Here is a 15,809-nt window from a genome sequence, read left to right on the forward strand (position 1 = left end):
ATAGACTACAGAAATACACCGATCTCTATCTTATATGCTGTTTCTTGGAATCGCTTTGCTGCCACTTCTTGCTTTCATTTAGGAAATGATGTAAACTTGTAATTTCCTTTTTCACTATGCATATGTGTGGTTATCAGCAGTGTCTGCTACAAAGTATTGATCACTTAGTGGAAACAGGGAATCTGCCAGCAGATAGCATGGCATTTGACATATTTGGTACGACTGTGCATCTTTATATGTTTATTCTGACAACATAATCAAAATATTTCGGTAGGATTTTATTGTACACTCTTGTTCCTCATGTACATAATATGTATTTATTATAGCAATTGGGTTATAACTAGGTACTAACCCTGAACCTACACCTGAACCTAACCTTAACCCATGTTGTTACTTTATTTTACCAGTACTTTCTTGGGTAAACACACTGTAAGTACACATACTGTAAAAGTAAGTACGCAGACTCCTACAATAAAAGTATACGTCAAGTTCATTTTAAGTAAACTTAAGTAAAGTAGCCATTAAAGACAAAGGGTGAGAGTCTCAGTAATATGACTCATTTAACTTACAGTAGAGAAAACAGGACTGGCAGGAATCTCTTGCTGGAAACTTTGTTTAACAGCTGATTTCATCATAACCTTAAATGCTAAATTCAATGTATTCTACCTTAGTTTTTCATGTTATGTTATGTAAGGACATAAGATCAGCAGATCTTAAACAGATTCTTAAATTTGTAACCCCACAATATGGATAAATGATTTTGATGACATCACTCAGCTACTCATCTAATTTTCTGTCCAATCAAATGCTCTCTAGAATCTGAAGCTCCGCCCCCTACATTATAAATAGAAAGTTAAAAGTTTTTCATTTTCTGAAAGAGCAACATGGGTGCGTTTGCGTCTTTTTAAAAAAAAAAAAAAAAAAAAAAAAAGTCATTCCACCTGTGCGTTTCTGGATGCGGTCGTCCCCTGACCCCCTCTATACCTTCTTGGGACTTATCTCTGGTGCTACTGCACTCAGAGACCTCCCCTCGGTTCTTTAAAAAATTCGTTTTTTAAAGAAACCTGCTTGCTTGCCTCTATCAAGAAGGTAGGAGACCTGCACGCATTTTCGGTCGACGAATGTTGCCTGGAATTCGGGTCGGCCAACTCTCACGATATCCTGAGACCCCGGCCTGGATATGTGCCCAAGGTTCCTACCTCTCCCTTAAAACGGGACCAGGTTTTGAGCCTGCAAGCGCTGCCCCGGAGGAGGCAGACCCAGCCCTGGCTTTTCTCTGTCCCTTCCGCTACTTGCGGTTATTACAGGACAGAATGCAAAGCCTCAGGACCTCAGACCAGCTCTTGTCTGTTACGGAGACCTGCAGAAGGGAAGGCTGTTTCCAAGCAGAGGTTGGCCCACTGAATAGTGATTGCCATCTTGGTGTGTTTACCCAAGGTGCATCGTGCCCACCTGGGTAGTGAGCCTCTCCAAAGAGAGAGTGTAGCTCCTTCCTGGGCCTAGAAAAATAGCCTATGTTTCAAGCCGGTTGCTTTCCTCGGGCTCCCTTCACATGAAGCCAGTTTCACTGTAAGCCCGGTTTGAAGTGTCAGATTGTTGCGCCATTCCCCTCCTATGGACTGGATACGCGCGCCATTCTTACTCCAGTAGAGTTCCTCTTTAGCCGAACCCTGTTGAGTTCCTCCACACCCTTCGGCATCAGACGTAGCAGAGCGTCTGAGGCCAGGCCTAACACTCGTATGCTCTGGTGGAACCTGTGCTAGGCTGGGTCCATATGTTGTGATCCCTACGGCGATCCCATATGTGTATTCTTCCATGATACAGCTCCCTGCGCCCGTGTCTTCCCTTGGCAGAGCCTGCTCTGCCGTCACTGACCGGTTGCGTCTCCCCCCCGTTATAGGCTGGAGCCACCTCAGTGACATTCCATATGTTGTACGGCCCGGTAAATCGCCCCGTCCATATGTGTATCCTCCACATGTTACCTCCCTTCGGTCAGGATGTGGCTTCCGCAGCTAATCCTTTCCAACGAAAAGGCACACTTTCCCAGTGTTAACAAGTCTGACTGAGTGGGTCTTGTGGAACAGCAGTGACTTCCCTGGCCTAAGACCTGTCCTATCTCCTCCTCAATAATGCGGGGGGTCAGGAGGCTTTTGTCTAGGCACTGGAAGGTGGCAGCACTAGTGGAGTTTTAATGGGGATCCCAATCAGTCGGTACGTCCGAATACGTCGAACGTGACCAAACTGAAAGGTAACGTCTCGGTTAAGTCCCTGAAGGAGGGAATGGAGACGTAGTCCCGTCGCCACTATTGCTGGACCACCACGGACTCCGGGTTCCGCTCAGCTCCTCAGCGGAAAAACAAGTGGTGCGTGCATCCACTTCCGTATTTATACCCGCGCTGCGGGGTGGAGCGAGGATGCAAAGCTTGCACACCAATATGTGCATTGGCTCGTTTTATCAATACTCAAAGATGACAGGCTCCCTAAGCATGATCCCAATTAGTCGGTACGTCCTTCTACGTCTCTGTTCCCTCCTTCAGGGAGTGAGGGTTACATATGTAACCGAGACATTCAAAACAATGTGGGCAAATTAAAATAATAGCAGATGTCTTGTTTTAAATAAATAATAAAAACTGAGGTGAAAAAACTTCAGTAAGAAGTTTAGTTTTGCTGTGGTTATATAATTGTTCAGTGATATCTTCCAAACATTTTTTAATTTTGGCGCAATTTTTTCTCAATGTAGTGTTGATATGGCAACTAGTAAATACACTAAGTTTCGTCATGCTAGCATGTGTGTTACAACTATCCCTGCGCTAGGTTGTGCCTCGCTCACCCCCACAGTACTAGCAATATTTTTTTCAGCAAGTTCAGAATGTTACTGTTAATTTGTTTAGAATGAACATCTGGCTGTAATTAAGCAGGCTGGATGGTTTGTTTGCTTGTGAATCAGACAGTCTACAAGCACCTGAATGTTGTCTTACATACCAGCTCTTTACAACCATTTAACAAGTGTCTGGGCTTACTGACACAGCACTTTGTCACCAATCTACACAGAAACTCCTGTAATTAGCTGAGCATCATGTACACACACTCAACATCCATTTGTGAGCTTTATAAACACACTCATTGCAGTGCACCATTTAAACAATCTTTATTCTGAACCTGTCTGCCTCATGGATGATTTGGGGAAGGATAAGAAAAAGGTCATTTTAATTTAAAAAGCTATATTATAATAGCTTTAACTTTCTGATACTTATATGCCACAATTATGTTCTATTTAGTGTCTGTATGAGTTGTCGTTAGTTACTATGGTTTCTGATTAGTTAAGCTTCGTCCAGCTGTTCCTGTTTAGTGTCCTCATTTACTATGTGTATTTATACTCCCTTTTCTGTTCAGTGTTAACGTGGTCGTATTATTCTGTGTTTGCTATTGGATTAAAGACTTTGCATTTTTCTCCTTCGTCGTGCGCTTTCTAAGCCATCATAAATGTGACAATAACCAACCCTCCAAAGGCCTCTCCCTCACAGCCAGCGATCCTAAGGCACTCACAAAGCTCGTCCAGGAACCAGATCCGGATACCATCGATGCCCCGGAGTCTAAGCGTGCTGATCAGTCCACCCCAGATCCAGGAGCGGTCCCGGACCTGATAGATCTGTGGTCCACAGATCCAGTTCCCACCCAGATCCCCAACCTCGAATTCTCTCCTTCTTCGCCGGTCCCGTCCAGATATTTGAATGCCCTGGTCGTGCCTGACTTCTCTGGTCCCATTTCCCCTGCTGGTCACGGCCAGTCCATGGGATCTGTCGGTGCCACTGGTGTCGTCTAGCTCCCAGCTCTGCCCCCGCCACTTGCTCCATGCGGTTCATCAGCTTTGCCTCAGTCTTCCCCTCCGCCAGCTCGGCATGAGCCAGAGTCCCCGGCTACACGTTTTGTCTCCAGTCCCAAATCCTCATCTCGACCCGTCAGCCCATCGACCTTGCTTCAGCTCTATGCTTCCTCGTCATCTCCGTGGCTCGTCTGCCCTGAGACTCCGCTGGGCTTACTCGTCCCTCCAGGTCAGCCTCTGGTGGTCATCGCTCATCTTCTGCAATGGACTTCTGGGATTCTGGCAGTGCCTACACCCACTCCACCCCTACACCGTCATCCGGCTCCTTCCTTCCTTCCTTCCTCCGTCCTCCCTGTCATCCTCGCTCGCTCCAGCGTCACCCTGGTCAGCCGAATCCCCGTTGCCACTTCAGTCCCGTGAGCCGCCAGCTCAGCCTCAGGCTTCTAGACCATCGAAGTTGCCCTGGTCCATCGGCCTCTCTGCTCCGCCAGTGCCTCCACTCACCCTGGTTCCGCCAACATCGATCGCCCCCTCAGGTTTCCGCTCAGCCCTTCACCCAGAGCTCCACCCTGGCTCCTCCCACTGTCGGCACCACCATGGTGTTTCTCTCCTACTCCTCCAGGTCGTCCCTGTCCATCACCAGCTCCACGCCCTCCTCCAAAGCTCCCTCCCTCCTCAGTTACACATTATTTGGCGCGAGGACGCACCTTTCCAAGGGGGCATAATGTCACAATTATGTTCCAGTTAGTTGTTCCTGTCATTTCTTTATGAATTCTCATTAGTTACTATGGTTTCTGATTTGTTAATCTTCATCCTACTGTTCCTGTTTAGTGTCCTCATTTACTATGTGTATTTATACTCCATTTTCTGTTCTGTCCTTTGTCAGTTATTGTTTATTGTTTGTGTTAACATAGTCGTATTCTTTCGCGTTAAAGACTTTGTATTTTTCACTATCTCCTTCGTTGTGTGCTTTCTAAGCCACCATAAATGTGTCAATATATATATATATATATATATATATATATATATATATATATATATATATATATATATATATATATATATATATATATTCATACACATGTTTCTATTGTGAAAGACAGTTATCAGGTTTATTATTGTTAAGTGTCCTTGTCAAACCAAAATATGTTAAATTAAAAGACACTGTACTGCTCTCTCACACGCACAATTTAAGGCCTGTTCACACTGACACAAATGTTTGTCGCAAAAATTCAGTCAAATTTTCACATTTGATTTGTCAGTTCAGACCAATGCATTAAAACGGCAGATAGGCTGAATAGAAATGCAGACTTTCTGAGAGGAAATGATGCTTATAGAAAAGCAGAAATACAGTTCTGGTACACTCTAGTACCCAAATCACTATGCAACTTTCAGTTGGCCAGTTTTCTTCACAGTGCAATGGAAAAGTGATTAGAACATATCTCTGTAAAAAAAAAAAACTGAATGTAAACTGTGTAAACTGACTTTTAGCCAGTGTAAATTCCATTTCAAAAAGCATTGCTTCAGTTCAGATACTTATTTAAAAAAAAAAGCACTAATGCATACAAGCTTAGGGTGCGTTTACACGACAACGATATGCTTAAAATGGAGAAGTTTTTCCTTTTTGAGTTTTTCGTGTACAGACGACACCATAGTCAAAACGACCCCCATTCACACGGATCCGCGAAAACGTCTAAAACGCTGTATTCTGCTGCCAGGCCATTAGATGGCAATGACACACTGTAGACTGAACATGTAATACGCATGTGCATGATCTCATCGTCTTCAGAGATTTGCGTTTTTGTTGTTTACACTGGAGACTTTTTTCAAAAACGTGCACTTTGATATACGGTTTTAAAAGTTTGCGTTTATAGACACCCAAAATGAACGGTCAAAACTCATAAAAAGAAAACGGTGCCATATAAACAACCCCTAAGATCTATGGCCCTGGTAAAGAGATCCTCCCCTTGAAATCTGATCACAAGTGGTCACAGGAGTCACATGTAAATACCAGGTGTAAATGGTTGCCTTGATCATTGATTCGTTTGAGGTGTAACAGGGTTTGTTGTAAATTGACCAATCTGAGGCCATTGTGAGAGGGTGTGGACTCTACCCAGCTCCACTCAGCACATGAGGTCCGGGGCAGTAACCCAACACATTTACACATACACACCACATCACACACACCAAGGTGTTTTTCAGCCTCATTCTTCTGAGTGTGCCATTGCTAAAAGATCTATGACCCTAGGGCCTTGTGTGGTATAGCCTAGTTGTTTTCCCACATGTTTCACTTTTAAAAAATGTTTTACTACATTCAGCAAAAAGGGACCACAGTACATGGGTTTAGTTCAGCAGGATATGACTCATAAAACTTAAGAGTCTCATTTGTGTTCATTTCTTGGTATTGTTTTATGGGCCACAATCTTTGTTTGGGCAAGTTTCATGCTTGTGGTCTTCCAACATCTGATAAAATGGCCATGAAGCATGAAGGGACATTCCCAAAAGTTTCCCTTTTGTCTTTAAACCCCTGTAAAGAGTGCTGATGAATTTGAGAATGAAGATGCTGATGAATGCAGGGTGTGTTTATAATAATCGTCTTCATTTCCCAACAGGAAAGATTCTCTTCAGGAGAAGCCACATCAGAGACGTGGCCATGAAACGCCTGAAACCCATAAACGAGTACTGTAGGGTAAGTTAGACAACAAACAGTACACACAACAAACCAGCTCACCTGTGATTAGCATTAGTCTTACACAATAAAATGAACACTACTAAATACTTACATTTATAATATTTCAATGCCCAGTCCATGCTGCAGAAGTCACCTCAAATAAACATTGGGTCATACTTTACTCACCCTCATGTCATCTTGAACCTGTATGACTACTTTTCTTCAATGGAACACAAAAGGAGAAATTTAGCAGACTGCCAAGCTGCTCTTTTCCATACAATGACATTAGACAGTGACCAGTGACTGAAGGACACAATAGCACCATAGCTCTTGAATCTCATTCAGTGCAATATACTTAAATACGGCACGTCAAGAGGTGTCGCATCAGATTTGACGCCAGTGACAGCAAATAGCATAAGTTCTAACGTTTCAAACCTAATCTTTGAATATGTGGAAGTGCAGATTATAAATGAGAGATACTCTACTGTGAATGGGAAGATTTTCAGTAAATAATGAAAAAAGAATGTTCTCTAATTAATTTAGTAAAAAACAAAACTCACCACCACACATTGTACCAAAATGCATGTGAAGGTTGTTCAGACCTTTATTCCAGAACGTGATGATTTTTTTAAATAGTTGAAAATGTTTAATTTTTCAAGATTTCAAGTCAAAAATGATGCCTAAGAGTATTTTCACCCTTATATGAATTCTTTCATAAAAATGTTTTTTACTCGTCCTTTAAGCTGTTGGAGGGTATGGAAAAAAAAGTTGGTCTGAACAGACGCATTAACAGCCATTCATTCAAATTAAAATTTGTATCGTTCTGAAAATATTCGTCTAGGTGTAAACTGACCTTTAGCCAGTGTAAATTCCATTTCAAAAAGCATAGCTTCAGTTCAGTTATTTGTAACAAACTGGCCTTTATAAGACGTTTACAGAGATTTTTCAATGAGGTAAGCAGGAACCAGAAGTAGGTTGACTTTCAGAGGGATCAAATAGTAATTTTTCATCTTCAGATCAGTTTTTATGAGGTGGTCTGCTGTGCGACTTGAATTGCCTTAACATGAAAGACTGTTCTGTCTTAAGTGACTGTTGGGCTTTTGGTAGAAGGGTTAAGAGGGAAAAAAAAGCTAGGAATCCACATTTGGCAGCCTAATGTCTTCTTTAGGGCAGGGGTTTGGAGCTGCGCTGAGTTAGCCTTCGTCAGCACATCATGGCTTTTTGTTGACTTTTTAAAGGGCTGTTTCCAACGGAAACTGTATTTTAAAATGTTGCTTTTAGTGTTTTTCTTTTTTTAAGGTGCCTGTGTGAGCGGTCATGATCTGTGACTCTTACCTCGTTTCCTCTCTCATTAGACACGTTTGACTGTAACTATGTCATTGTCAGCTGATGAATCAGTGCTGTTGTGGTTGTCTATAAGAAATGATGCCTAAACTGGAGGTGCATAAATTAAGAAGAAGAAAAAAACATATAGTTAGATCATTGCAGTCTGATTTACGAATGACTGAGTCTTATGAGACAGTTATTTTAGACAGTCAGTTTTATTTGAACCCCAAATAACTGAGACCAGTGGTTGAAAGAATGTCCTGCATCTTCTTCAGTATTGCTTTCAACATTTTTGTAGTCTTCCTAATTATGAAAATATGTAAATTCATGTCTTTTAAATTGAATTTAATTGTTTTTTGTATTTAAACTGAAGGATTATCCGCTATCCGTATGTTTTATATAGTATGCATACAGAGCCGCCTTAACCTAATGTTAGGCCCCGGGGCTGAGAGGTTTTGTAGGCCCCCCATCCCCTCGATTTATAGAGTCTAATTTCAAAAAAGTGTAATATCTAATCTACATCACAGAATGCATTAGTTTCTTTCGAGACCTACAACAGTGAGTTTTTTAATATTGTTTTCAATTTTAATATTGTTATTAACATATCACTGAGCACATAAACACAAGACACTTTATTTAACAACCACACACAGCAACTAAATTTCAACTTTATGCAAATGAGAAGCGATTTTCGCGAGCGACAAATAGGAAAGAAGCCTTCAGTGGAGCTCAGCTCCCGTCACCGTCTGGAGTGCATTGCAGGCAAGACAGAAGAGTTCGAGGGCGATTTCACTGTTTTATATGATTTATTTGACTACCTAACCACAAACATGGATATAATAAAATGATGGATGGAAAAGAAACTGTCGACAGTCTCAGTGAGTTTATGCTGGATTTAGTGCGTAAATCATTTTGTTTACAAATTAGACGCTTTGCAGTTGTTATATGTTAAAGATTTTATTTTGGATGTGTTCATTGTGATTATATTGGCTGGGTTTATAAAAGTTTATAAAATTGAAAGGATCATTGCTTGGTGCATTTGGAAACAAAGCTTGTCTATTTCTAAATGTAATCGCGTGCATCGCTGATGATTATACTGTCCGTGTGTTGAAAAACGGCACTGAGCGGACTTTTGCCGCTGTAGTGGACACGCACCGTAAATAAATTTATAAACTGTAGTCTTATAAATCAGCCTTAACGCCTCATTCGCGCCGCGGGACCTCTAGATGCGCGTAAACGCGTCTTTGCATTGACTTAACATTGAAATCACTCGCGCCAGACGCTCTTTTCGCGTTTGGTGTACGCACCATGACAATAACATTAGAGCGACAGCACTGTCTACCAACTCCACAAGCGACTAGCGACATACAACGACAAAATCTGACAAGTTAAAACAATATGACCTTTTCAGCTCATCATGAACCTGAACATGGGAGGCCCTTGAACTTGGGAGGCCCCTGGGCTTCAGCCCAGGTAAGCCCGTGCATTAATGCGGCCTTGTATGCATATGTGTGGTATGAATGAAATCCTGATGTACTGTATCCACCATGTTGTCATTGCCTTGCTATTTATGGCATCAGTTGTGTTACTTAACTGCCATTCACAACTCCTGTCCATCAAATCGCACTTCGGAAACTTGCGGGAAGCAGTAGGTCATCTGGGTACATGTTATATGAATACTATGAACTCAGACATACTACTCTTTTCACATGCTTTTTTTTTTGTCTTCTTTTTTTTGTGAAGTAGGCACATACAGATGCAGGGTTTATCCTTTCGGCTAGCATGCTAACTAATTGTTATGCTAAGTTTTGGGGTACGTTTACACGACAACGATGTACTAAACACGAAAGGTTTGCCCTTTGCGATTTTCACGTGCAGACGACAACGTTGTCAAATCGATCCCCGCTCACACGGATCCGCGAAAACAAATAAAAAAATGCTGTATTCTGCTGCCGGGCCAGTAGTTGGCGATGTTGCTTTGTAAAGTAACACTACGCGCTTATAGACTGAACACGTATTATGTATGCGCATGATGTCACAGTTTTCACAAATTTACATTTTTGTTGTTTACACAGAGATGATAGTGGTATCATTTTCAAAAACATGCACTTTGTAACTTTGAAACTTTGAGTTTTCAGGCCCCCAAATTGCCGATGTGGTATAAATGAATGGCCAAAACGCATTCATTTTTTTAGTTGAATAGAGTGTAAACGCCCCCTTAGTTTGATTTTTCGCTGTCTGTATTCAGGGCAGTCTGTATTCACTAGTTTCCTTGGTTACTATTTATGTTACGCACCTGTTTCAGTTTCTGTTTCAGCCTCCCTTGTGTATTAAGCCTTCAGTTCTTCGTTCTGTGTTAATTGTCTTTGTTTTTACGTGGTTGTGTTCATAGCTTATTCCTTTGATCTCCTGAGTATTTCCTTGTTGGATTTTGGATAAAATAAATAATGTGTTATTGATATTCCTTCATCTGCAACCTCCGTTTCTCATGCATTTATACAATCTCATAAATGTACACTCACCTAAAGGATTATTAGGAACACCTGTTCAATTTCTCATTAATGCAATTATCTAATCAACCAATCACATGGCAGTTGCTTCAATGCATTTAGGGGTGTGGTCCTGGTCAAGACAATCTCCTGAACTCCAAACTGAATGTCAGAATGGGAAAGAAAGGTGATTTAAGCAATTTTGAGCGTGGCATGGTTGTTGGTGCCAGACGGGCCGGTCTGAGTATTTCACAATCTGCTCAGTTACTGGGATTTTCACGCACAACCATTTCTAGGGTTTACAAAGAATGGTGTGAAAAGGGAAAAACATCCAGTATGCGGCAGTCCTGTGGGCGAAAATCCCTTGTTGATGCTAGAGGTCAGAGGAGAATGGGCCGACTGATTCAAGCTGATAGAAGAGCAACTTTGACTGAAATAACCACTCGTTACAACCGAGGTATGCAGCAAAGCATTTGTGAAGCCACAACACGCACAACCTTGAGGCGGATGGGCTACAACAGCAGAAGACCCCACCGGGTACCACTCATCTCCACTACAAATAGGAAAAAGAGGCTACAATTTGCTAGAGCTCATCAAAATTGGACAGTTGAAGACTGGAAAAATGTTGCCTGGTCTGATGAGTCTCGATTTCTGTTGAGACATTCAGATGGTAGAGTCAGAATTTGGCGTAAACAGAATGAGAACATGGATCCATCATGCCTTGTTACCACTGTGCAGGCTGGTGGTGGGGGTGTAATGGTGTGGGGGATGTTTTCTTGGCACACTTTAGGCCCCTTAATGCCAATTGGGCATCGTTTAAATGCCACGGCCTACCTGAGCATTGTTTCTGACCATGTCCATCCCTTTATGACCACCATGTACCCATCCTCTGATGGCTACTTCCAGCAGGATAATGCACCATGTCACAAAGCTCGAATCATTTCAAATTGGTTTCTTGAACATGACAATGAGTTCACTGTACTAAAATGGCCCCCACAGTCACCAGATCTCAACCCAATAGAGCATCTTTGGGATGTGGTGGAACGGGAGCTTCGTGCCCTGGATGTGCATCCCACAAATCTCCATCAACTGCAAGATGCTATCCTATCAATATGGGCCAACATTTCTAAAGAATGCTTTCAGCACCTTGTTGAATCAATGCCACGTAGAATTAAGGCAGTTCTGAAGGCGAAAGGGGGTCAAACACAGTATTAGTATGGTGTTCCTAATAATCCTTTAGGTGAGAGTATAACAGGAACTATGATGGACACTTCTGATCAGGCATTACAAACAGCTAACCCTTGAGGTCCAAAGAGGATCAGGATTGAATCTTTCCTGATACTGAAGTCATTTCTTTTCACTGAGAGTTGTGTGTGAGTGGCGGGTCATTTGTGATGTCATGAAGTGCAGATACAGCTAGTGCGAAATCCCACTATTAGCAACCAACAGCACAGAGACTCTCCGGCACATTAATAACTGTCAGTGTGAATGCCCCGTCAGCTGACCTACTCACTTTTTTGTATGCTGGAACATGATCTATATTAATTGGGGTGAAAGGTCAGAAATGCTGTTAAGATATTTGTTTTGTCGGGTAAATGGAAATCCATGGCACCCCAGAGGTTATTTTATTGGATAATCAGGTATACTAGCAATTGCTTCTGAACTTGTTTGGCTTTTGGTAATCTGAATTTTATCAAATCTTTTTTTTTTTTCTTCATCAGACTGCTAAAAGTAAAACATGAAGGGAAAAAAAATGCTATGTTTTTATTTAGTTAGTTAGTTTTGATTGAAAAATATCTATTTAACCCTGTAAAACCTTGATATTAAATTTTTTCAAGTGGAACAGTATTGAACCTTTAGAGAAAATATAAATAAATAAAAAAAGCATGTTCTTTTTGAGAATCAATGGGTCTCATTCATGAAACACGAGCAGAACGATTTTTTGTGTAAATCGTGTGTAAAGTGGTTCTGGCGTAAATTTTCGGATTCATTAAAATGTTCGTATTTTCCAAATGTTAGTTGGTACGAAAGAAATCTACACCTGCTCCCAGCCACGCGTAAATAGTGCGTTTAACATCCGAATGTTTTGCTCATTAATAAGGCTGCATATTTACACAGCATTTTGAAAAAATATTATATATAGTAATTACATACGGTTTTTCTTTTTGCTTTTATTATGAGAGCCAGTAATAGCATCTGCAAACGGAACACTTTAATCAAATAATGAATTACTTTCAATAGGGCTGGGACTCTTTTCACTTCTGGGACTGTTCGATTAACAGATGAAACTCCATTAACTGCATCTGTAATATACTGCCAAGCTTCCTTTATTTAGGACCTGATACGCCACTATGTAAGCGTGAAAATAAAATGTGGCGTTTTGAATGAACTTCTGATAATAAAACTTCAATTTCTGCATCTGAGAAATTTCTCTTTTTCATTCGCTTTTGAGAAGACATGTTGAAATCCTTCGTTTGGTGTCATAATATGATGCCCATATATAGTTGTCAGTCGGATTTAATGGGCGGGATTTATGGTAATTGAGAATGAGCGTGCACGCGTGTCCCATTTACGACTGATTGGAATTCATTAACACACACACACACACATTTCACTATCACATCTGACATTTATGAAGTATTTGTGAATCAGGAGAAGAGTTTTCGGGAAGGTCTCTTTACGCGCAAATCACTCACATATTTACTAGTATATTTACGAATGTTTCATGAATGAGACCCAATGAATTTTACAAGCTTTTATGGCTCATATAGTATGATATAAAATAATATGGAGAATAAAAAGCTCATACATGGACAAAAAGATGAAATTCTGATCGCTTGTAATGTAAATCAAAGAGATTTTTGTAACAGTACTGCTGTTTTTCAGCAAAGTTGTGGATCATGTTGTTCAAAATAGGCTTTACAGGGTTAAACTTACAAGATACAACTGGACAACACATGCAGTAATATTATTTAAATAGTTAGGCAGTTTACAGTATATACTGCAGTATTTAGTGAGCAATAACCTATTCCTTTATGAACCACCCATGGCCTTATGTGGGCATATACATGAACAGTCTTATCTTTCTCTCTCTTCCACTTACTACTCGCATAAAACAATCTAGGTAATGCACCCACAGTAAAGAGCACCCAATCGAGTCCATTTACTATAATTGGCCTCCATATAGCCAGTGTCTTCAGGGAATGCTGAAATGTAGGGAGGTCAGATACTGTACCCTGGGGAGACATCAATCTGTGGACATCAGTGATATCCATGGAAACCGACATGAATAAGATCCATATCCATCCAATCATCATGCAAACCCAATGCTTTCCTCCAAAGAGGAAAATCTTACATCAGCCTTGAACAAGCCTCCGATGGTTCCTTCTCTTAATAAAATAAGCATGTTTTGCATAAAAAAACACCTTTTTTATTAAGAAAATTGAGCATTGGGCAAACACGCAAATGTGCACATTAAGTCTATTTGGCGAGTCAAAAAAACAACTGTGAAAATTTGGCTCAGGCTGTGCAATTCTGAATATGGAAAGGGCACCTTGAGCAGAAGCGTCTGAGCTTTGAATTTTAAAATTCCTGTCAGGTCAGACATCATAATTCAGCACGTGGACAGACGGGACCTCCTTCTGAAGGACACCGAGGCACTCAGCTTTATTAAATAAAAGCTCCTCTGCCAAAATATATAACTGCAAAAAGCATCTTGTGTCAGCCAGAAGCCACATTGAGCTGCATTTAATGTGGGACTAGAATTGAAGTCTGCAGTTTTGTTTTGTTTTTTTGAGCTGAAAACTCATTTGGGTCATTGCGATTTCAGACTCGCAACTGATAAAGCAGCTTGCCTTCAGTAGTGCTAAACTGCCCTCATGTCATGCCTCTGATATGAGAGCGTACAACTGAGATTTGGAGGATAATGTCAGTGATTTTACGTGTAAGAGGCGTTCTGAATCGCTGGATCTCACCGAGGCACTGCGTAATATACATGAAAACAAACACGAATGACTTCCAGTGACATTGACACTGCGAATCGCTCTCATCGTGAATGTGTCTCTGTATAAGGGAAGCCGTGGGAACTGTGTTTTTATTTGAGGGGGTTGACTTTTGCATGCTTTTCTTTGGATGATTGGAGAATAAATGACTTATTCTAAACAACCTCTGTTGGTTTGTTTTATTACCTCATAAATGTTGACTGAAATTGAACAACGGTAGTGTACGTGAATTGATGATCTTCTTATCAACAACTCACTTTTCTGAATGTCCGTCATAATAACGAGTATTCATGAATACTGTCCTCTCAGGCTCTGATCCAGCTGCCGGTGTATATTTCCCAATGCGAGGAGGTTCGTGTGTTCTTTGAGACACGTCCTGAAGACCTGGACCCACCTAAAGAGTGAGTTACACACACACACACATTCAAAATCAGTAAATAATCGATAACGTAATAATAGCTTAATAACGTAACTAGCCTTAATTCATATTGAGCAGTTTGTTTGTTAAATCAATAAATGTCAAAAAAGAAATCACCACTAGCCTTTAGTTTACACCACAGCTCGACAAAACCATGATTTGCTGCTTGTTATTGCTAGTCTGGATCATTAGTATGTGGAGGAGCTGGCGTTCTCAGTGTAGAAAGCATTTATTTAGAGACATTTATTGTCATCTTGTAGGTGTTCACAAGCACAGAGATTTTCCAAAACCCCCAAGTATGATCCTCCCTTTGCAGGGACCCCTTCCTAAATATATTAAAGCAGTTTTATATCTCGTCACATGTAAACACCAATTTGGTGTTCTACCCACTATTATATAATGCAGCTATATGTGTTACCCGAAGACAACCATTTTCAGTTGAATTTATATTTATCACATGTAAATATTTTTCCAACGCAGCTTGAGTGAATATTTGTGTAAAGCAATCAAGCAAAAGGTGACAGTGGTGAGGAAAACTCAAAAATAATCATGATTACCAACCAGTTTGAAACATTAATGGCAAATTCGCTGTTAAAATGACTGAATTAATAATACATCTAAAATGTTTTTTTCTCTGCCAAAACTCTTGCTGACCCACAATTTATTGCTTAGTTATGTTTTGCTTATAGTATTGCTCATTTTATATTATTATCGATAGCTAAAACTAAAATCATTATATATATATATATATATATATATATATATATATATATATATATATATATATATATATATATATATATGTATATGTATCAGTTAATGATTATTTTATTACTAGAATATGTATATATATATATATATATATATGTATGTATATATATATATGTGTGTGTGTGTGTGTATATATATATATATATATATATATATATATATATATATATATATATATATATATTCTAGAAATAAAATAATCATTAACTGAAATAATTATAATTTAATTTAATATTATAATACAATTTAAGTACTAAAATAACTAAAACTAAATAAACTAAAAACTAAAACTATATTGATAATACAGACA

At 40.1% G+C, this 15,809-nt stretch overlaps 1 protein-coding gene across 2 annotated transcripts in view; it reads left to right on the plus strand.

The window, feature by feature from the left end:
• sh3pxd2b (SH3 and PX domains 2B) overlaps positions 1-15,809 on the plus strand; it is a 48,594-nt gene that overhangs the window by 20,564 nt on the left and 12,221 nt on the right. For both annotated transcript variants that reach the window (XM_079847001.1, XM_079847002.1), the window contains exons 4-5: positions 6,436-6,512; positions 14,620-14,711. In XM_079847001.1, the coding sequence (XP_079703127.1) occupies positions 6,436-6,512; positions 14,620-14,711 (169 nt within the window). The remainder of the gene's footprint in view (positions 1-6,435; positions 6,513-14,619; positions 14,712-15,809) is intronic.

This window comes from Squalius cephalus, assembly GCF_949319135.1.
Source record: "Squalius cephalus genome assembly, chromosome: 17".
In the NCBI taxonomy this organism is placed as follows: Eukaryota; Metazoa; Chordata; class Actinopteri; order Cypriniformes; family Leuciscidae; genus Squalius; species Squalius cephalus.